A 23,432-nucleotide genomic window follows, 5' to 3' on the forward strand; every position below is an offset into this window, starting at 1 on the left:
TTCCTAAGCCCTTAGAAATTCTCTACATTTTTCACGTTTTCAAATGTTAGGAGAGACATTTTTTGGACTCTTCACCACAGCCGAACACTCAGCTGCAGATTAGTTGATCAACACAAACTGGAAACAGGAAGCCGGAGGTTTGTCAGCATGTTTTAATCAGATTAACGTTCACCAGGAAGTCAGTGAATGTTTTTACAAAATAAAATGTACATGATAAGAATCTTTAGAAAAGTCTTTGTCTTATATCTCTTTATATAAAAGCACTGTCTGACACAGCGGTCATCGTTATATTAATCTGTATCGTCAATGAAAACGTACACACAAACGCACCCTGATAGAGAATTATTAGGCACCATGTTGATATAAATAAAGTTTGGTCACAGAAGTAAAAAATACGTTTCTTAAGGATGATAAAACACAAGAAAACTCTATAAAAATGTTGTAGATAAATACAACAATCAAATATATACACAGTGTGTGTTTGAGTATGTGTGTGTGTTCAGACAGCATTATTGGTGTTGTTGTTATTGATCTCCATCCTGCCGATCAGTTCGGTCACCAGCTGCTGCACGGTTTGAGAACGCAGCCTGCCGACCTCCAGGACGCCCTCGTGGTTCACACTGTCCGTGTCCTCGTAACTCTTCACCACCTGACACAGATCGATCAGTCGGTCAACCAGTCAACCATACGATCAATCAATCAATCAACCTATCAATCATACTGTCAGAGTCCTTGTAACTTTTCAGCACCTTACACAGATCAATCGATCAAATAATTAATTGAATAATCAGCCAATTAACACATCAGTCAGTCAGTCAATCAATCAATCAATCAGAAAGTTTTTGTCTCATAACTCTTCACACACACCTGACACAGATCAATCAATCAATCAAATAATCAATTTGTCACATAATCAATTCATTTATAGGTCTAATAAATCAGTAAATCAGTTAAATCATATTGTCAGTTTGTTATTTAAGCAGTCAGTTAATCAGTTGGTCAGTTATCGTTATCAGTCACAATCCATCGATAAACAGATGTATTGATCGGTGCGTTTACCTTATTGGTGATCAGAGAGAGACCAAAGACTCTCAGACCGCAGTGAGTCGCCACGACGACCTCAGGAGCCGTACTCATACCTGTAAACACACGACACCTGAAGTTATGGAGCGAGGACACAACTGTACTATTGATACTGATGATTGTACTGTAAATAATACTACTGTTACTGCGAGTACTGTCAACTCTGAGTTTACAGATACTTTATATGAGCGATGATGCCTGATCAATTACATAGTTTATATTAATCTAAAATGTGCTTTTCTGCATTCTGAGTACTTTTGAGTACACTCTGGGTACTTTACGTATATTTTAATGCTAATACTCTTGTACTTTAACAGAGGATTAGGCTCATGTGGGTAATCTCAGATTAGTTACAACACTCTAGAAAAAAAGGATTATTATAAATTGGGCAACTTCAGTCGGACTCCAAAAGCTTCAGGTTCAGTAGGCGGGTTTCCTTTAACCCTCAGATTGAGCAAATTTAAACAGTGAATATAAAATATGCCTTATGGAAACACATAAATAAAAACAAATAAAAATCCCATTTATAGCAAAAACGTTTTTAGACTTGCACGAGAATATTTCACAATACTGCAATGGAAACACTTTTTTTCTGCTTTTATAGGTCACAGGATGCCATGGTTATGCCCATAACTCTTCAAAAGTTGAGCAGATCATCCGGAAGTTTAAATCCACGATTCCTCTGTGAAATCATGGACTATCACCTCCCAGAAATCCAGAAATCGTACAAGGGGCTCGCCTTTCCATTACGGTTTACATAACACGCCTACGTCACCTTCGACTGGAAATAATGACGGCTACTGCGGCGGCTGCAATAGAAATAAACCTGCTAATGTTTTGAACATCCATCGCCATGGTTACTGTAACGTTATCAGCTGGAGGAAAAGTCGTTTAACATCATTCAATGGAAACGCAGTCATCTCGCAATTGTGTGTTATCGGCATTTCGAAAAAATCGCTTATTTTTTGCGCAGATCTGTCGTTTGATCAACCGTAACCAATGAAGTACAATATAAACACGTGCACAGAGAAAAAGATCGACAGTTTTCAGTTTATTTTAGTTAATTTACTCTCAGAAGTTTTACTGTTTAAATCTTCGTTTAATTTGGCTCAAACTAACTGACACAACAGACACCTTTCTGTCCATCTGTCCATCTATCTTTGTATCTAGATTATATATTTTTCACATTACACACCCTGGGGGGCACAAATTGGTGGATAAACACCCACCAGAGTAAAGGAAATGAGGTGTCTTGCAATCCGAATTTCTTTGTCTCCCCAAATGTTGAAAAAAACCCCCAAAAACAATCAAAAAAACAGCCTACGCTCCATGACTTACATTTGTGTGATCTTGAATTTGTGTAATCAGTGGTTTGGTTTTAGTGTGTGTGTGTGTATGTGTGTGTATGTGTGTGTGTGCGTGTCTTACCGACAGCGTCCACCCCCAGTCGATGCAGGAGTCTGGCCTCCGCGATCGATTCGAAGTTTGGCCCCCCCACCATGGCGTACACGCCCTCCTGCATGAGGCCAGCCACGCCCAGCTGCTTGGCAATCTCCATTGCTAAGCAACGCAGGTTTTTGTCATAGCAACCTGACATGGCTGGGAAACGAGGCCCGAACCTGTAAACAACAAATGATAAACAACAATAAACAATGACATAAACAACAACAAAGCAACTTCAGCACTTTACTATTGTAAAAATTAAACAACAACAATTTAAAAAATAGTTTTACAAGAAATTTAAAACAAACGACAACAAAAAAAGCAAGACCAAAACAACACAACCGAGTATATGTTATACGCGTTACTTGTCGTCGTTGGGTCCGATCAGCGGGTTCAGACCGGCTAACCCGGGGAAGTTGACGTGGTCTTTGATGATCATGATGTCACCGGGCTGGAGGCCGTCGGCCAATGAGCCGGCAGCGTTCGTCACGATCAGAGTCTCCACCCCCAACAGCTTGAAGACTCGAACTGGAAACGTTGTCTGATGAACAGACAGACAGACAGTGAGGTCTCTTGTCATAAAATTGGTATTCATTTGACTCTAAAACATAACAAGTTTCCTGTTAAGGTTCGGTGTTACGGAGACGGGGGTTCGTCACATGACGCAGCATGTCTGACAATTTTTATTTTTAAAAGTCTTTAGACGTTTTTCTTCTCCTTGTTTAACAATCCAGCAGTGTCTCCTGACAATATTAAATTATGTGTAATCCATCATTGAAATGACTGTCCTGCTAATGGTTAAATTATGGGCTCTTTTTGCCCCGAGTGCAGCCTTCCAGGTAAAAAGTTCTCCGAGCCTGTGAACAAATCCTGCATCCAATATTTTTCTTTTTAAGACTGAAACATATTCAGATGTGTCTGAGGTATAATAACTTGTGTTAGTTATAACGCCAACTAGAGGACAGTCAGATGTTCTCAGGATGACACACACGAAAGAGAGAGACAGAGAGACGGAGTGTGTGTGTGTGTGTGTGTGTGTGTGAGAGAGAGATACAGAGGGAAACAATAGCAGCATTGAACAGTCTGCTAAAAGGCTGCATGTGACCAATCTCATGCATGACCTGAACTGGGTTCACAAATGTCGAAACACACACACACACACACACACCACGTTACTGGTTTAGTCTCGTGCTGCTGATTGCAAAAAGCATTATGTGTGTTATGCTAAGGGTTTTGCGTGACTGAGGTGCTTTAATCAGCTCACATACTGTGAGAGTGTGTGTGTGTGTGTGTGTGTGTGTGTGTGTGTGTGTGTGTGTGTGTGTGTGAGTGAGAGGTGTTTTCTCACATTAAAAATTTACTGGGTGAAAACACTAAAATGATGCGTTCCTGCTCATCGTGGTGTCAGTAAAAATGTTCTGACGTCTGTTCCCAGAGCACAGATGAAGATGAATTCTCCACTTTAACAGACGCTGACGTTCTTGTCGTTACGTGTGTTCTGCTTTTTTCTGTTGTGAGAACTCAATTGAAGTTTTGGAACTTGACAGTTTAAGTCAGGATTAGGTTTTGGTTTACCGGGGACTCACAGTATGAGGTTCAAAAAACAGAATCAGACAAACTGAAGCGACAGAGGCGAAGATATCCTGACTAAGCCTTTTGTTTAATCCATAAATCTACAGTGTGAAAACATTTCTGTTTTACAGGGGTTATATACTAAGGGTCGACCGTGCAGCAGTTATTAATAACTACGTTAGAATTTGGATTTTGCACTCGTTAAAGTAAAAGTGGCACCATTCTCCATTCAGGTGCAGCGGTCTTTAACTGGCCTCGGTGTTCGCCTCGGTGAACCGGTAAAAGTCTTTAAACAAAGCCCGGGCAGCCAACGGATGCTGATAGTTGTGCAGCAGGTGTTGCTTCTAGATCCGTGGCAGAGTTGATGGCAAATCGCGGAGTGTCCTTCTCAATTAAAACTCACAGAAATATTTAAAAGTAGTCCCATGGGTCTGACGGCGTTTACTTGAGTTTACTTAAAACTAATTGCAAAAGTGTCTTTACTGACCAAAAACTGGTATAAAGAAAAGCGTCAAAGAGATTTAAAAAGAAAATGGCTTCAAAAGTAAAGTTCAGCAAAGCTCTGGTGAGCTGTTGTGGCTCCGCTTATAAAACTGAAGAAAAGAAAAAGTTGGGAGTGCAGAAGCACGAGAAGTGCTGCGGTAAAAGGGATTAGAAATGAAAGAAGCACTAGAAGAAGAAGCAGAAGAAGCCTGAAGAGAAGCAAAGAGAAGCCCTGAGCTGAGAGCTCACTCGATTTTATCTTTCAATTTGGGTTGCGGATGGAAGGCGGGGTTAGCGAACTTTTGCACCGAGCGATTGCACATCTGGCATTAGTTTCTAAAAGACCTAATGTAATTTAGGAGACATTTATTTCTCTGTACTTCATGAAGAATTACACGATATAACCCGTTGTGTATAAATTAGTCTCATCACAGTAATTTCAAATACATGTTAGGAGACCAAAAGGCAATTTATAATGTAACACATGACTCTTGTGCTACTTCTTCATCAAAGCACATAGACAAACTCTTACCTACAAAGAGAAAGATTAGGGAATTAAGCTAAACTTTAACTCGCAACCTTGGTCCAAGTAATTCTGTCAGATTTTAGTCTCAACACAAGAATGCATAATGACTTTACAACATGTCCTGCTTAGTCATCTCAGCAGGGGGGCAATGACTGTTGCGTCATGTGCCTGAGTGACCCCAGGAGGTCATTCAGATGTCTTACAGACTGTCGTATGCTGGATGTGGCCTCCAGGATGCCTTTATCCCACCGCATCTCATGATGGAAAGGGTCAAGTACTGACACTTCCTGGGGCTTAAAAGCAGAATGTGTTTGCAGATGCCTACATGGAGTATCAGTTCAGTTAATTAACAACCCTCTGTTGGATGTTTATGGGTCCGTAAAACAGTGTCTTTTGACGCGTCCCCCACTTGCCTAGGGGGCGTTGAGCTGTGGAGTTCCTCAGAGGGAAAATGTAAAGACCACGCCAAGGCAGTCCACTGCTTTTTTCAGGGGTAAAACCGATACCAATTATTGGTAGTTAATGAAACCGATAACCAATATTTGGAGCCAATCTGCATTTACAATAAAAATGAAAATATTGGGATATAAACTCCAATATAAAACTTTTTAAATGCCCTTAGCAAATGTTTAATGAAAACTGAAACTTTCAACATCATATACAGAAAGTTCCCAACAGCTTTTTTTATTTTATTTATATGAAGTCATGTGAAAATTTGAATAAAAAATTAATAAATAAAAATAGCACCCTGAGGTTTTACAAAGTAAAAGTTCCTCCCATGCTGACACTTTCTTTGCACTTTTTGATTAATTAATTTTATCGCCGATCATTATAATAAATCCCTAATACAGATAACCAGCAAAACACCCAATATTGGCCCAAATATTCAGCCAGGCCGATAATCTGTCAACCCTGTTATATACTGGAAAAAGTCTTGGCTGGTACCAGTAACTGTCTGGAGTCGCTGCTAGTTTCCTGATAAGAAAAAGTTTGGCACATAACCTCCATAAAGTGTGACTGCAGAGTGTTGATTATTGAGTTTTAGAGATGCTGGCTGATGGATTTTGCAGCCTGTTTTGAGTCTGACGCACTGATTTTTTGTAACATCCCCCTCAGCACGTGTCACAGATGCTGAATGCATCCTTTGGTGTCTTTGTGAGATGCACTGAACTTTCAACTAACCCAAATTTAAACTCATCTACAGCAATTTTTGATGCTAAAAGCAACAGAAGCAGTTTAAAGCGCCTGAAACTCAGCATAGGTTGGGCAGGACGGGTGGTGGATGGTCAAACAAACACAGACTTTCACCCAAGAGGCTGCTGTTTGTGTCTCGAGTGAAACCAAAAGTTTGTTTTAACATTATGTTATGTAACTCACATAGCTACGCGATATACTTATATTGCTCATATATGTATTAATGCCTAACACATTACATAAAAACCAAATTTATTTTGACCCAAAACATGTTTTTTTCTGAACATTTCTAATTTATTGTGTTGCCTAATGCTAACACTGAACCTTAAATGCGACAATGTTGCATGTTGTGTGTGTAAAGACTTTAAAGGATGCCTCGTGCGCTGATGTCAGACGGCGTGGGTGTGTGAGTGTCAGCATTTGGCGATCTGGGAATGAGAACAGGTTGTATTTTGTTTCTTATTGTGGCAGCTGCTGCTGGTAACTTCATATTTACTGAACACACAGAGTGATATCAATCTTCTCACCAAACTCTGCAAAAAGTGTGTCTTTGCCAAAATGTTAAGCTCTTCCTTTAAGGTTAGTTTTATAAATGTGTGTGCGTATGTACCTTGCAGAGTGAGTGTCCTTCATACATGTGGAATCGACCCTGCATGCAAACACATGACTTCCCCTTCAGCTCCCCGAAAACAAGTCGACCTGCATGACCCTGAACTGCAACACAGAAACACACAGTCAAATTATAACGAAAACAAATTAATAAATACACAACCTTCAAAATATGACACTTAGCACACAAACACTAATGTAACTTGTGTTTAGCAGTTAATCCACCTGTAATATAAATGTGTATAAATATGCGTTGAACAGCTCTACACTGTCAGGTTGTCAGTTAGTCATAAAGTTGCATAATATTGTTTAATATTTGTTATTATACAGTCATAAAACTGTATGTCTGGAGTACCTGTGCTCTGCGGGAAGCCCGGTATGTCGGAATAAGCGAAGGAGTCTTGGCATTTGAGGGTGTCAGCGAGCATGCCCAGACCGGACCCGCAGATGATCGCCACCTGGGGGCGGTGCTTCGTCTGAGACATCAGCCAATCAGCTGTCTTCTGGTATTCATCATGACTGCAAACAGGAGGCAATTATTTTGGTTATTTAAGAAGGATTTTTGTTTTTATTAAATGTGAATTCACAAAGACCTCCACTTATTCTGTTAACCTTTTAGAATAATGCTTCTAATGCTGGAATAAAATCGACCAGCAAACACAATCATGTTTTATCAACAGTGAAATTAAAAATAATTTATTAATTATTCATTTATCTCGCCCTACATGTTAATAAGTATGAATCCTGTTTGTTCTTATTTTCATGTCAAAACTCCTCTTTAGTTTAAGTAAATATCCATCTTTTTTTTTTTTTTTTTAATGAAATCTAGGCAACTCCCGTGTTTCTGTGTTTTGGCGAATTTTTATGAAGACATTAAAATTTTTAAACTGAGAAAAAAAAAACAACTTCTGGAGCCTGCATCACACTAAGTTAAATCAGGACATATAGCTGTGCTGTATGTTATGCACCTTTACTATAACATTCAGTTTGATTCCTATTTTCTGGTTGAAGTGTGACAAATGTTGTCAAATCTGACAGCAACAATCCTCAAAACTTGAAGCATCAGGATAAAATTTAGAATAATATAAAACAGTAAGAAACAGTGATGATAACCTTTCTAAACTATCTTTGTCGATTATATTTGCTGAACAGAAAAGTGACAATATTTGCTTTCTGATGAGAAGATCAATACCACTCTCATCATACCTGCCTATAAACAATTTCAGTTTTATTCATAAAGGCCAAAATGAGAAATCACAATGTGCCTCAGAGGCACATTCAGACCAATCAGCATAAAGCATAAAGACTAGAAACAGGGGAGCAGTTAGCTGGCTCCGTATAACGGTAATAAAATATACCGTCAACGCTCACTAATGAACACTCTCATTCATCAGAGAGCAAAGTGTGATGTGAAATTATGTCCATTTGCTGGCTGAGATCAGTAACTTCCTGGAGTTTACACTGGTTGCCTGGCAACAGCTCAGTCATTTAAAGGGCAGGAGCTCTTTAAAATAGCTCACTTTTAATTTCTGGGTCAGTTTTAACAGAATTTAACATCAACTGTGGCACCTCGTGTCATTAACGACATAAAGGACGAAGAGTTTATGTCGTTGCTCCGATTCGTGCATCTGACAGGTTTGTTTTCACAGCAGCTGCAGCCGAGGCTCAGAGGTTTTGTTGTATTTAGGAAATGTCAAAATAAAGGACAAAATCTTGTTTCTCAAAATCAAAGCTGAAATAACTGAAAGTTAGAAGATAAACTTAAAGGGATGTTATATCAGCTGGGAGACTATTGTGTGTCTGTGTTACGTAATATTGGGGATATAACTAAAAGACGCCATGGAAACTCTATACTTTATAGTTCAGCCTGCATTTTACAGAATTACTTTGTTTTATAAGTTCAGTAAAATACTTTCTCGGTTCCAACTGGTACATAATTGTAGGATGAAGAAAACAAGAAAAAAAAGGAGAAATGAAGTAATAGTTTGGCATTTTTTAGAGGAAATAACTTATTAGTATTTTTGTAAATTACTGGGACTTTCCCAAAGCTCCTTTTGTTACTGAAACACTCACTTTGTGTTCGTCTTGTAACTGTGAAAGACGTTGTACTATAATTAATATATATAAGAATTATCAGTGTCGTAGACTGTAATTTATTTCTCCCTCGCTTAACAATGCCCAGCTGTTTCTACAAATTCCTTTTTCTTCAACTTTGTTTACATTTCAGCTCCAGAAGGAACGCCTGAGCGTTTGATTCAGAAAAAAACGCAAAGAAATGTTAACTTAAATAAAAATAAATAAATTATAATGTCAACGTGAATTACGAGATAAATAAACATGTTAAGTACGCTTAAAGTTATTAACAGAAAAAAATCAGGTTTTAGTTGGTATTGTCACAGTAGAAATATGCAACGATGAGGCATCACGAGCCAAAACGTAGTAAACACAGGCATAAACAGTAAAAAGGAACAACTCAACAATAAAACACATCTGTCATTTAAAAACAGACACAAAGGCGTTTTCTTACCTGATTTGTTCTTTGCTGTGCATGATGGACGGACGACGGACGGTGACAATGATGACGATAAAAATAAAGCAGACTGATGTGTGTGTTTTTATGCGTGATTCTGTCACTCACTGTGTGTGTGTTTGTGTTTAAGTGTGTGTGATGGAGCGACAGTCAGAGTGTGGCCAGCTGATGCTGATCGGCCTACATATTCACCGGTCACACGCCGCTGATTGGTCAACAACTCGTCCATTCATCAGCAGCAGCCAATGGAGGAACAGTGTTGTAGAAATGTCTGTGTGTGAGTGTGTGTGTGTGTGTGTGTGTGTGTGTGTGATTGTGTGGAATTTCTTTCTGAAAGGTTTTTTTTTTTTTGTTACGTAAGTAGAGTTTGGTTTTGTGTCACGCCGCCACTGACAGTAACGTGATTTTACTTTAGTTTAACTGATTCTGATCCTGAGACTTAAGACACTCTCACACACACTCTCACACACGCTCTCACACACACTCTCACACTCTCACGCACACTCTCTCACACACACTCTCTCTCTCTCACGCACACACACACACACACACACACACACACACACACGGTGGTCTGGGATAATAATACAGACGTAAATGCATTTCTTGGGGTTGTTCAAACCTTGACCCCAATCTTTACTCGGCACTCTCACGCCTTCGTCTCTTTAGTATGTGTGTGTAATGTAGCTGTCTCATTTCTTCCTGAAAATTGTTTTCAACTTCTCGCCGCCCAAAGCGGCGTCCTCGCTGTTGACTTCTTTGCTGCGTCCGTGTCTGTAGCCATTTGTTTTCTGTCCGTTTATGAAAACATGTTTGTTCCGCCTGCGTAGTTGCTGGCCTGCTTGGTGCACGTCTTCAAACTGTATAATAATCGTGACATTTTAGGGTGAACGGAAAAATAGCAAAGCGATCTTATTGGTCAAGTATCTTGTACTTACGTACATTAAATGTACTACTCACAAATCAAAGTTAACTCAACCTGAAGCTTCAAATAAACGTGACGCACGTGAGAGTTTAATTTGTCGCCGTGCCGGTTCAGGATCAGCCAATCAGAGCAGAGATGAGGCCGTTTAACCAGCAGCAGCTCGTCAGTCGGTTCGGTTTTAATTGAAACTCCACGTCGAGTCTCATGACCGCCTGCACACCTCACATGTTCCCCGCCGCTCCCACCAGCTGCTGCTAATGAGGCTCATGTGGGTCTGATGGACCAGACCTGGACTGGAACCAGAGCTGGACTGGAACCAGAGCTGGACTGGACCAGAGAGACTGGAACCAAAGTTGGACTGGACCAGAGAGACTGGAACCAGAGCTGGACTGGACCAGAGAGACTGGAACCAGAGCTGGACTGGAACCAGAGATGAACTGGAACCAGAGAGACTGGAACCAAAGTTGGACAGGAACCAGAGCTGAACTGGAACCAGAGAGACTGGAACCAAAGTTGGACTGGAACCAGTGCTGGACTAGAACCAGAGAGACTGGAAACAGAGCTAGACTGGAACCAGAGCTGGACTGGAACTAGAGCTGGACTGGACCAGAGAGACTGGAAACAAAGCTGGACTGGAACCAGAGCTGGACTGGAACCAGAGCTGGACTGGAACCAGACCTGAACCAGAACCAGAGAGACTGGAACCAGAGCTGAACCGGAACCAGACCTGAACCGGAACCAGAGAGACTGGAACCAAAGCTGAACTGGAGCCAGTGCTGGACTGGAACTAGAGGGACTGGTAAATCGACAGGAAAAGAGGTGTTTCCTGCAGGCGGACCACAGTGTGTTCGTATCATGCCTCAGTAAACCTGCACCTGCAGAGATCTGGTTTTTAAACACATTTCTGCACCGAAAATAAAGACAAAAATCGACTCGTCACAACTACAAAATCCCAAAATCTTTCCAAAACACAAAAAAACTCAAGAGGTCACACTGAGGATAAAAGTTTCACATGACACTGATGATGACTGAAAATGAAACGAATAAATCTTTTCTGTCTCTGTTCACACGTGCGAGTGTGTGCGTGTGTGTGTGTGTGTGTGTGTGTGTGTGTGTGGTCTAACAGGAGCCATGTGGAAGCTGGTTAGCAGGTTAATGAACAGAGCACAGCTGGTGGTTAGAGACACACAGACAGAGACAGACTGACTGACTAATGTGGTACACTGAGGACAAATTGTGGTATTTTACTCACAAAATATACTGAACTGCGTAAAATACTGAACTTTGACCTTATTTCAGCAACATTTTCTATGCTGGCAGTCTGGTTCTATAAATAGCAATCTTGGTACCCATTGGCTTTCGGTCTGACGGCGATGAAGTTCCCGAGAATTATTTTGGGCTGATCTGGTGTAACAGGCGGATGTACGAGCCTAGACTTCCTCGGTTAATTATTTAGACTTACGATATTTGCATTATAACTCCAACATAGGCACAACTGTATAATCCCTCCATTTCCCCCTTTGTACATACATTTTGTGCTCTTTATATTCTATTTTTTCATTTTATATTTTTAAATTGCTTCTATATTTTATGTCCTTTTCTGTTTAAATTCACTATTTTTATTCTTCCTTTATGTTAACTGTTTTGCACCAAAACACCAAGTCACATCCTTGTATATGTAAACGTACTTGGCAATAAAACCGGATTCTAAACCCGGTCATTTCGGCTACTCTTCATAAAGATTTATCGTTTTCTGAATGCAGACACATAAAAAAAGCTAATATTAAGCTAATTTTTCGCCAAATAAACAAATTCCTCTCGGTTTGTCACATTTTTTGGAGTCCCTGGATTTCCCTCCTGTTTGTTTCCATTTTCCATGAGCACCTGATGCAAGTTTCTGACCTACATCGATTACAGTCTACAGAGCAACCAGTCGTCTCTCTCTTTTTCTACCTGCTGCTTTTTTACATGCCGCTCATTTCCAAACGGTTTTTAAAAACAGCTTCTCAGATTGTTCTGTAACAAACCATCACGTTAAATGACAACAGAAAGCTGTTAATTGTTACTAGTTCTTTAGGTTGGACCTTCACTTTCTTTAGGTTTAAGCTCAAAAACAATGTGGTTGGGGGAGAATAAGACCACGGTCGGCTTTAAATAATGATTTCACATGAGATTAAAACCGCAGACTCATGGGGTGAAAGTCCTGTGTTTGACCCATCCACCATCCCTCCATCATCCCGCTCTCCCATGTGCCTTCTCACACGCGGGATAAAGTCCCATGAAAGCCCTTTTTAGCAGAAAATTTCATTTCATGGCCTGATAATGGCCTTCTCGACCTCACAGCGGGTAGAAGCACATGAAGCTTATAACCGCTGATAACAGCCATCAAATGGTTAATACCAGGATGTTTTTCTTAACATAAAGCACAATGTTTCACATCATAAAACACATTTAACAGTAATTTCATTAAACAAATAAAAGAATAAATGATTGTTTTAAGGCACAAACAATGTTGACCTGTTGATGGTTTCATCAGAGCAGGAAACACTTTAACGTTTCTTTCTGAAGGACGAACATACATTTTTTCTTTTAATTTGAAGAACTATTTGTCTTGTTATTTTAACAGAAAGTAAAACACTGAACTGTAAATGTGCTGAAACAACAGAGAAAAACCTCAGCTTATTACTGGTTCTTTGCGGAAAAATTGGACCTAATTTTAAAATAAATTGAACATATGGCACCTGTGTGAGTCACATAGATTTAAAAAGGTTATTTGGTGGGGACAAAGGAGGAGATATATGTCCACCACATCAGGTTTTAATTACAGATTTATTGGATCTGAATAATTTTCCAACAGAAATCTCATAAATTTTGAATAAAGTTCAAATAGTTACTGCTGCCGTTCAAGAGTTAAAGAAATAAATTTGTGTCATTTGACTTTTTTTGCGTCACATGTTGAATTTATTTGAGTTTTGGTTTTCTCTGCTGCTCTGTGTGTGTTTAATGCTCAGCTGAATGCTCGACATTACTGCGCTCCTCCACCTCACTGAAAATGTGAAAAATGTGACCATTTAAATGTCATTCAGATTTTTGGCATTCCTGGACTTATGTGATGTACAAGCAGTCTGTCGTGACCTGCACATATTTTACTCCTGCTGCCTCAGTGAAACGAGGCCAGAAAATATCTGAAAGGTACTTCACACAAGGCAGTAAAATCATCAGAAGTAAAGATTGTTTCCCAATGTGCATCCTCTGCTGAAGCTGCCATAATAAAGAATTATGAATAAATAAATTACTTGGAATAAATTTCTTCATTTTTTTGGAAGACGTGATATGCTGTGACTTTTAAATTGTTTGATTAATTTTTTTTAAACAATACTTAAAAAAAAAAATGTATTGGTTAAAAATGGCAACATAAATTTCTTGAGTATTTGATGCAATAAATAAATTACTTGAAATAAGTTATTTTTTAATTTTTATGGAAGACATGCTATACTATGACTTTTTAATTTTTATATTTTATATTTTTTAAAACAACACTTTTTAAAAAAAATTAATGGTTAAAAATGGCAACATCAATTTCTTGAGTATTTGAAGCACTGAAACAATGTGGCAGTTACAGTAAATGAAAATTTAACTCAGCTCAGTTCTCTGTTTTTTTTCAGAGATGTGACCTCCATCTAATTCGGGAATCCTCCCTCGTTTCCTGAGCTCTGCCCTTAAATAAGCCTTTTCTAATGTCACCGTAATTCTGTAGAAAAACTTGTATCACAAAGTCGAGGATTCAGCGTTTATTCCAGTTTGTGGCCGCGCCGCTGTCTGAGGTGACACGGGAAGATGGTGAAAGTCGGAGCGCTGCCTCCCAAAAACGCTGTCTGAGCCACAGGGGGGACGAAGGCAAAGTTCACAGCCTGCATCGACGACCAAAATACCGCTCCAGTCATGGAAGATGTCCACAATTTCTGTCTCCAGTCTTCAAGTGGATCATCTTTGTTTTTCAGTAAACTTAAACCAAAATAAAAGGCGCTGATGGTGAGAGGAGCTGCATTCAGCTGATCCACCAAAATGATTTCAATCGACCGCTGCTTTAAAACCGTAATGGTGGCTCGCACAGCAAAAAGTGCTAACTTTAGCATTAGCAGAGTAAACAGCGTTAAGTGAAGTTATATCAGCAACGGAGTCAATAGGCGGGTTTCATTAAGCCTCAAATTGTGCTTTCAAATATGAAATACACCTGATGGAAACAATGTCAATTTCGAAAAAACTCATTTATCGCAAAAAAGTTTTTACGCTTGCAGGAGGTGGTATTTCAGGCGATTCACAAAACTGAAACATTAACACTTTTTTGGCTTTTATAGGTCACTAACATGGCTATGCGCTTGTTAGCAGGAACTGGCTGCCTCGTGACGCAGCAGGCGCTACGAGAGGTGTAATTGCATCGCATAACTCTTTAAAAGTTGAGCTGATCATCCGAAAGGTTTGAATCCACAACTCCTCTGTGAAATGGTGAACTATCACCTCCCAGAAATCCCTCAAACATGGCCGCTCTCACGAATAAGGGATTTGCATTTCCATTATCACTCGCACAACGCGCCTACGTCACCTTCGATTGGAAATAACGACAGTTAGTGCGGCGGCTGCAACCGAAATGAACCTGCTGATGTTTTGAACATCCATCGCCATGGTTACTGGAATGTTATTGCAGGAGGAGAAGTCACATATCGTCTCTTAACGGAAACGCAGTCATCTCACAATTGTGTTTAATCCGAAATGACAGCATCTCCTTCTCGGTTGATCATGACAAAGCCCGCTCTTGGGGGCTGGATGGCGGTTTGTTGTTTTGTTGTTTTTTGTGTTATTAGTTTAGTTCACGGTTTTAATTTTGGAGAAAAGTTGCCTTGAGCCGCTCCCAGGCCCAGAGGAGGGTGCTGACTCTGTGGGTGCTTGTCCTACTTTGGACAACTCCCAGACCACTTTGGAGAGAGTCTGTCCACTGAGGAGTGACACTCAACTGTTTTCTTTGATTGTTAATACATTTGCGGATTTAATTTTCTGTCTTTTAAAGAGACAGGGAGGTAGCCCCGGCCAACCCCAACCCCACATTCTTATCAGTTTTTTGTTGAGCCTAATTTTCTTTTATCAGCTGTGTATTTCCTTTAAAATATTTAAATTTCACCTTCAAGTGTATTATTATGCCAAAGCAAGTTTGCTTTGCAGTCAGCCATCAAGGAAGTATTCAGAACATGATCTGAAGTAAAAAGTAGAAGTGTAAGGATGCATAAAATGTACGTATATACTCAAGTAAAGTACAAATACCACAAATAAACACTCAAGTACAATTAATGAGAGTAAATATACTTGGTTAGAATCCACCATCAAACACACAAATCTGATGACAACAGCATCAGTGTTTAAGTTTGTTATAGATGACACCGTCATGAGGTGTCCTGTCTTTGTGTAAGTAGGTCAAACTGACGAGCGTCTCTAAAAACAGAGTGAATGAGTAAAATAACGAACACGTCAGAAAATATTTGAAATTCTCCGTGAAGTGACTCAGACTGTCTGCTGCTCCACAAACTGATGAGGGAAGGTTTTATTTTGTTTTGACTGAAAACAGTTTGGGTGTTATTTTCTGTCAGTGACGTCTGAATGACACAGCAGGAACTGAGAGAGACGATCCAAAATAACTCTTCAATCAACAAGATGAGCATCAAGATGCGACAACCGTAACTTTGACTAATGTTGTACAGTTACTAATCCTAGTTTTCGTTAGAACTGTGTTAAATTAGACCAATTTGGGTTTTTAAATTTTAAATTAAAAATAAATTTAGCACTAAATTCAGCAAATAGATAAAAGATCCTCAGCAGGACTAAATGAGATGATAATGGAGATATATATCGTGTGCATTTATCTGTTCATATGTCTCCGTGTGTTTGTTACTGTGGAGCAGGTTGTCACTGATTTAAATAGCACAGAAATAATAAATAATCTAAAAAAACGTTCTATTTGGGACAGAAAAAAAGAAGGAAAACAAAGAATCATCAACTTAGACTGATCATGTGACTAAAGGCCTGTTTCCACTGCAGGAGCTCAGAGGTATTTTTCGTGGTCTCGCTGTTGCTGGGTGTCTCCACCACAGGAGCCGCCCCTGCAGGACCATTTTTGAGAACTTTCACAGGGGCGAAACAAGTCCCTGCCTCGGGGTGGTACTTCAGTGCAGCCTTGGAAAACCGCTGGGTGGGACGTCAACAAAACAAGCGCCATTTTCATACTACGTTCATGTGACTTTCCCACTGGGAATATTCACATGACAACTCTAAGATCATTTTATAACAGGAGATGCTGACTTGACGTCATAAATGCATAAACATGGCGGACAAAAGTCAATGTTTGGTCAGGGCAAAGAAACTTTTTAGAAACTTTTTATGAATTCACATATGGAAACAGCTACAAACCTCTTGTTTAGCATTTAAATGTAGCCCATCTACGTTGTAGCGTCCACATTGTTCCCACTTTACAACCTCAAAGCACATGAGCACAACGAAGTCGGAAGAATGATTTCCCAATTCATATTTGATCCAAGTTTTATTATGTCGACGGTCAACACTAATCACAGAGACATCGCTCTGAATCATGTGACCTGGACACCCAAAGGACACAGGAAGTCAAGTTCACATTTGACCCAATTTGTGTCCAACGTTTTAGAGCCAGAGCAGGAGGTAGTGTTTTCCGTGTTTTTCCACGACCTTCACAGAGTCGTCCAATCTCATAAAAATACACGAAAGGGACACAAAGTCTTATCAGCACATTACGTGTATGAAATATGTTAAAATCCAAAGTTAAGTCGATGAGGATCTTTTGTCCCAGTGGACATAAAGACATTCAAAGAGTGAGTAAAGTGGACGTAGGGCAGGTGGGAGGTGGGGATGGGAGGGGGTCAAACAAATGTTTAATTTCAACCAGGAGACTGCTGGTCTCGCCCCGAATGGAACCAAGATTTCCTCGTATTGACGTCATTTTACAGACTTTACATAACTGCACACAATACACAAATTTACCCATTTACGTCCGCTGTCCTCTATGTAGTTATATCAACCGTAACTATGACCCTTTTCTATTTCTAGCTCTTTCTAGTTCTGTGGTTCCCAAATTAGGGTTCGAGCCGCACTAAATGGTCACCAGAATAATCTCAATGGTCATGAGAGTGAAAAGTCACACATAAATATCTATGTTTTAGATGATTTTTTATTCTATCCTTGATTTTTAGTGAAATATTGGAGAATTTGATCTGATGGACTTCAGTTATCAAAGGAAACCATCTGAACCATCTGAAAAGTATTTAAAAAATAGTATTTTATAAACTGATTGTGTGTTTTTTAATGTGAAATTTTAGTTTGAAAAGCAACTAGTGACTAAAACTGTCAGATAAATGTAGTAGAGGGAAAAAAGTAGAAGTACAATACAATACAAGTACAATATTTGCCTCTGACATGTTGTGGAGTAGAAGAAAAAGTAGAATAAAATGGAAGCTTAAGTAAACTCGAGTATAAGTATCTTAAAATTCTACTTAAGTACAGTATTTCAATAAAAGTACTTAACTCTCTAACACTAAAATATCCACTTATCTACAACTATTACATTTTATATTTATGAGCGTATAAAAATCAACTGATAAACTGGATATTGTTATTATGACACACAATTAGGTCTGATGAGTAGAAATAAATTTTTTAAAGTACAAGAAAATTAAACCTTGCAGGGTTGTGAGGCTCGGGGTGTTTACTCCATTAATACGTTCTTTATCCTTCCTAAAATTACATCACCTCAATCCTCAACAACCCTGCAGCTTTTTACAAAACTAACACAAAATATATCTGCAGACTTGAGAGACTTGTGACCATCAGCTCACGGTCACAAGTTTGGATGCAAGCCACCAAAAACTATAATTCACTACAGTTTCAACAGGACAGAGATTTTCTATGGACTTTCTGATTTGGTCTTGAAATAAACTTTTAAAATAAGGTCAGCATTTTACACTCATTATTACAAAGATGTTACAATTCAATGTAACATCTCAATACACACGAGGAATTATGATATTTTGCAGTTTAATTATTGAGGTAAATTATGATATTTTCAGAAAATTATAGCTTATTTCTTATTAATAACTATACAGGACACAATCAATAACAGAGAATGACAGAAACTGTGAGGAATTTTTTTGTGAAGTAGGGACACTGGTAAAGCAGGGACATTTTTACAGTGGGGAAAGTTTTGTAGTATGTGGACATTTTTAGAAAGTTGGGGTCATTTTTGCAAAGGTGGGATAATTTAAGGAAGTGGGTACATTTCTGTAAAGTGGGGACATTTTTGTATAATGGGGACATTTTTAAAAAGTGGGTACACTTCAGTATAGTGGGGACATTTTGTAGATTGGGGACATTCTTTGCAATGTGAGGACATTGCAGAAAAGTGGGTACATTTTTGTACAGAAGACATTTTTGTAGAATGAAGACATTTTTGCCAAAGTATGACAATTTTAGAAAGCGGGTACACTTTTGTAAAGTGGGTGCAGTTTGTACAGAGAGGACATTTTTGTCCAATGGGGACATTGCTGCAAAGTGGGGACATTTAAGAAAGTGGGTACTCTTTTGTAAAATTGAGATAATTTTGTACAGAGAGGACATTTTTGGAGAATCAGGGCATTTTTACAATGTAGTTAAATGTTTTGAAAGTGTGAGGACATCTTGAGTAAAGTGAGGACATTTTTAGAAAACAGGGACACTTGTAAAGTGGGGACATTTTTCTAAAGCGAGGATACAGTCCATTAAAGTCCTCCAGATTAAAAGCACTGACTGTGGCAGCTTTGTGATGCATTATGAACATTATCAGCTGAAGCAAACTGTTTTCTGTGAGCAGAGAAATAAATCAGACAGACCTGATGAGCCGGTGGACTTTGTCTCCCTCTGGTGGCTCGAAGTCGTTCTTCTTCATTCAGTCCTGTTGAATCAAACAAAAACAAACACTGACTGAAGTTTAATCACTCAGATCAGAGTTTATGTGAATCTGATGAAAACAAATCACTTGATTTGTGACATCACAGTCGAGTCGAAGTAGAGTTTGAACAGTTTGTGTGATCTGACTGAAGCTCTTCACGTCGAGCGTTTGAGTGTCATTCATCACCAGAGAATGTGTGTGTGTGACAGAATGTCAGCATGATGCAACACACACACAATCGCCAATAACCTCCCCCCCAACACACACACACACAGCAGGTGTGAGTGAGATAACTCGACTGATTTCATTTCAGAAAAAAGCACTGCAAAAGTTTTTCATAAATAATTCAGAGCACAAACATCGTCTGACTCTTAAGCGTCAACAAATGCAGATTAAACAGATTCATGCTGCTGAAACTCTTCAGTGTGTTTGAGTTATTTTTAATCGGCTCCTATGTGAAATTAATACTATTAATAACTGGTTTCATGGTATCAGCTAAACAAATCGGGCTATCCATTTGTTTCTTTTGGCGGAGAAACATCAGCTGCAGGACGTAAACAGAAATTTACTTTTATTTTCAAATTTATTTAGTGTCATTTTTTCTTATTTTACTACCCAGTAGTGTTCACCATAACTCTAGAAACTACTGACATCTGCTATAATCCGCTGACAGAAATAACAAATCATAAAGAGTTGTTAAATTTTCGCAGTTTGTTGGTTGTTAGACATTAACGTCTTGTGTTCCCGTTGCTTTAATATAAAGTAAAGTTAAGGTAACATATGTTTCCTTTCACCTGTAGTGCTGTTTATCAGTCTGGATTGTTTTGGTGTGAGTTGCTGAGTGTTGGAGAAATCAACTCATAGAGGTGTCTGACTTCTCTCCAATATAATGGAACCAGATGGCACTCGTCTCATGGTGCTCAAAGTGCCACAATAAATAAATAAAAATGAATTTGAAGAACTCTACATCAATGTCTCTTTCCAGAAATCAAGACCGGATTAGTCCAGACAATCCAGACCTTGTTGTGAGCAGTTTCATGTAGGAATAATTCAGTTGGTGTGTGTAGTTCTTTCTACATCATCATCTCTACAGCTGGTATCTTCAACACTCTGCAACTCAGACCAAAACAATCTAAACTGATAAACAGCACTACAGGTTAGAGGAAAATATGTATTTTTTGATTTTGGGTGAAATATCCCTTTAAAGACTGTTTCATAGACCTGCAATAAAAATAAACAGTCAACAACAGGTTAACTTTACACCGAAACAGCAGGCTGATGTCTAATAACTAATAAAATGTTAAAATTACCTCTATCCTATCTGAAGCTCTACCTATCTGTGCTCAATGGAAACAGTCAAATAAAAAACACGAGTTAAAAACTTAAATATTAAAAGCAAAAACAAATGTCTTTGAGTTCCTCTCAGTTCATTTTCTTGCATAAATGTGAGAAACTTTTACATGTGTGGACGTGAAGACGGCTGCTGCTGTTAATGCAACTGTTGTGGATGTGACATCATGGCAGTATGAGGTCAACACACACACACACACACACACACACACACACACACACACACACACAGGAACAAGTCAACACTCTGTAACTCTTCTGCAATCAGAGGCTGACTTCATCTTTCAACCAGCCTCAGTGTGTGTGTGTGTGTGTGTGTGTGTGTGTGTGTGTGTATGTGTGTTGGTCAGCATTGCGTGTTGATTGCACCTCGTTACGGCAGAAAGCAGCCGGATGGTGATGGAGGGAGTGTGTGTGTGTGTGTGTGTGTGTGTGTGTGTTATTTTGTTTTGTTTGTTTCAGTCAGAGATGGGCGAGTGTGTGTGTGTGTGTGTGTAGGGTATTGCCTCAAGTTGCATTTGATGGTTGCACAGGAGAGCAATGAAACCACGGCCAAACACACAAACATATACACACACACACATACACACACACACACTTGAGTGTTAATATAAGAATTAATATTTGATGTTTCTTCTATATTTACATTGTTTACGTTTTAACAAACTTTCACAGTTTTTAGTCTCCCGTCTTGATGTTGAAAACTTTTTTCTTATCGTGATCTTTCCGATGGTTCAAACATTTTATTTATCATTTATTTTGTCTATTAAACAGTTTAACTGAAGTATTTTTTAATTCAAATCAACAGAACATTCAGATGTCAGATTGTCAGATTATCGTGCAGCTTTAACACAAAGAGAAAAAAACGGACCAATCACAGCGTCCTCCTGTGATTCAGAGATGTTCAACATCTACGGAGATGTTCATCATTCATGTCACGTTACAGCGTTTCTCATTCAGGTTGTTTCAGCAGGTTTTTGTTTTCCTTCCTGGAAGTTTGAGGTGTTTAAAAACCCTCAGAGGTCGGGGTAAACAGATCAGCAGTCAGACAGCCATTCACACCTACACTCAGTTTGAGTTGTGCCTAATTGCACCCAACCGCATCAAAGCATGTTGCAGTGACATCAGATGGGCTTCGTCATTATCCAAAACGCAACCAAGGAACTATCAGATGAGTGATGCATTTTTCATACACATGCAAATAATTTAATTCACTCGACGCTGCTCAAACACAACCAGAAACTTTTTAAGATGGAATGTTTTTTTGCAGGTTACTCAGCACATCAGCTGACATCGTGATTTATCACACCTTTAACGTCAACATAACATTGACCATTGTTTCTACTGTCTCTCTCTCTCATGACATATGCTTTGGTCATGAATGTATCTTAAAGCACTTCAAAAATGTTTATGAATTTTGACCGCATTATGTGAACTGCAAATATTCTAATTCCTCACTGGGAGGGAAAAAAAAGTCGGAGTGTCGTTTTTGTGCGCTCAGGCAGCACGACGCCTACGTTTCTGAGACATTGCAAGCAAGCTGGAGAAGATGGGCATCCGCTGTACGTTTGTGCAATGCAGAAAGAAATTAAAAAACTTCATCGTCTTTTAAGCAAAATAAGTCTACACCCTGAGCAGACTCTGAAGTTTACAGAAAGTCAGCTTTGATTTGGATGATTTTGAATTTTTGTTAATGCATCTGTTGAGTCTGCAAATGCAGTGAAATCTGGATGGTTTCTTCAAGTTTCTGACTTGCAAACAGTATTAAACATCCAAGTCATTACAAACTTGTGTGCCTCATGTCAGCCAGAGACCGTTTCTCAAAGTTGCACGGAAAATGTAATGGATATTATGTTATACTGTCGACGCCGATCAACTCTAAAATCATTTCAGTTAGTTAACATGGAAATCTTTTTCATCTCTGCCTTCAATCTCATACACAGTGAACGCTGGTTGTTCACTGAGCCGCAGCAGATCTTTTGATTCAGTAAATCCTCTCTAGAGATTCACTGAATCGTGCTGCTGTTGTGATGAGTTTCATTTCGGTAAATACGGGAGAGATTTGAGGCTCACATGGGAAGAGAACATGGTGTCTAATTAGCTGCTGATGCAACACACCTGAGGAGACGCTCATGAAGACGATCCCGAGAGGTTCATCCGTTTCATTCATAAATCCTCTTCTGCATCAAGGAAACAGCAGGACAGCCGACAAGCAGGAACGGCTAACATCACCACCAACAGGTGGATGAGTCCCGCCGTGCAGCTGCAGGTGAGTTCAACCTGTTCGAGGAGTTGCAAACACAAAAACTGTAATTAATTTCCTGAAATGTCAAAGAGCCAGAAGCATAAAACTCGAAAAGTCTCAACTAAAACTCTGTAACTACGAAACCAGAAATATAAACGCACATAGTTTTCATCAGATTATGAAGTTGTGTGTACACAATATTCTGTTTAATTTCATTATTTTGGATCTGGAGTTTGATACTTGTGGGCGCTGTAATACTTGCTGATAATGAAAAGACAGTTTTGCTTACTGAGTCACGTCGATGAGGTTCTACACTAATCGTCAATACTCACTACAGTAACATTTCAATCACTAATTAAACATCAGAGATAATCAATGATTTTCTTTATAACTTTCATATCAAAACAAAGGGCTTCACAACACAGGGAGAGGAGAAAACTCATAAACACAGGAAAATAAAATCACATTTGATGT

General features: G+C 39.1%; 1 protein-coding gene across 2 annotated transcripts; it reads right to left on the reverse strand.

Annotated features, from left to right (window-relative positions):
• Nucleotides 1-147: 147 nt before the first annotated feature.
• pnp4a (purine nucleoside phosphorylase 4a) lies at nucleotides 148-22,890 on the reverse strand. Of its 2 annotated transcripts, XM_042497787.1 has the most exons (8): nucleotides 22,832-22,890; nucleotides 19,305-19,366; nucleotides 7,266-7,429; nucleotides 6,912-7,015; nucleotides 2,892-3,067; nucleotides 2,512-2,702; nucleotides 1,060-1,139; nucleotides 148-649 (listed from the first exon to the last, which is right to left on the reverse strand). In XM_042497787.1, the coding sequence occupies exons 2-8, from the start codon at nucleotides 19,358-19,360 to the stop codon at nucleotides 500-502; spliced, it is 921 nt and encodes a 306-aa protein (XP_042353721.1). In that variant the 5' UTR covers nucleotides 19,361-19,366; nucleotides 22,832-22,890; the 3' UTR covers nucleotides 148-499. The 2 variants fall into 2 exon arrangements, with proteins under 2 accessions (XP_042353721.1, XP_042353729.1); XM_042497795.1 differs by lacking the exons at nucleotides 19,305-19,366; nucleotides 22,832-22,890 and adding an exon at nucleotides 9,438-9,712.
• Between the last annotated feature and the right edge of the window lie 542 nt (nucleotides 22,891-23,432).

This window comes from Plectropomus leopardus, chromosome 2 (genome assembly GCF_008729295.1).
Source record: "Plectropomus leopardus isolate mb chromosome 2, YSFRI_Pleo_2.0, whole genome shotgun sequence".
NCBI lineage: Eukaryota > Metazoa > Chordata > Actinopteri > Perciformes > Serranidae > Plectropomus > Plectropomus leopardus.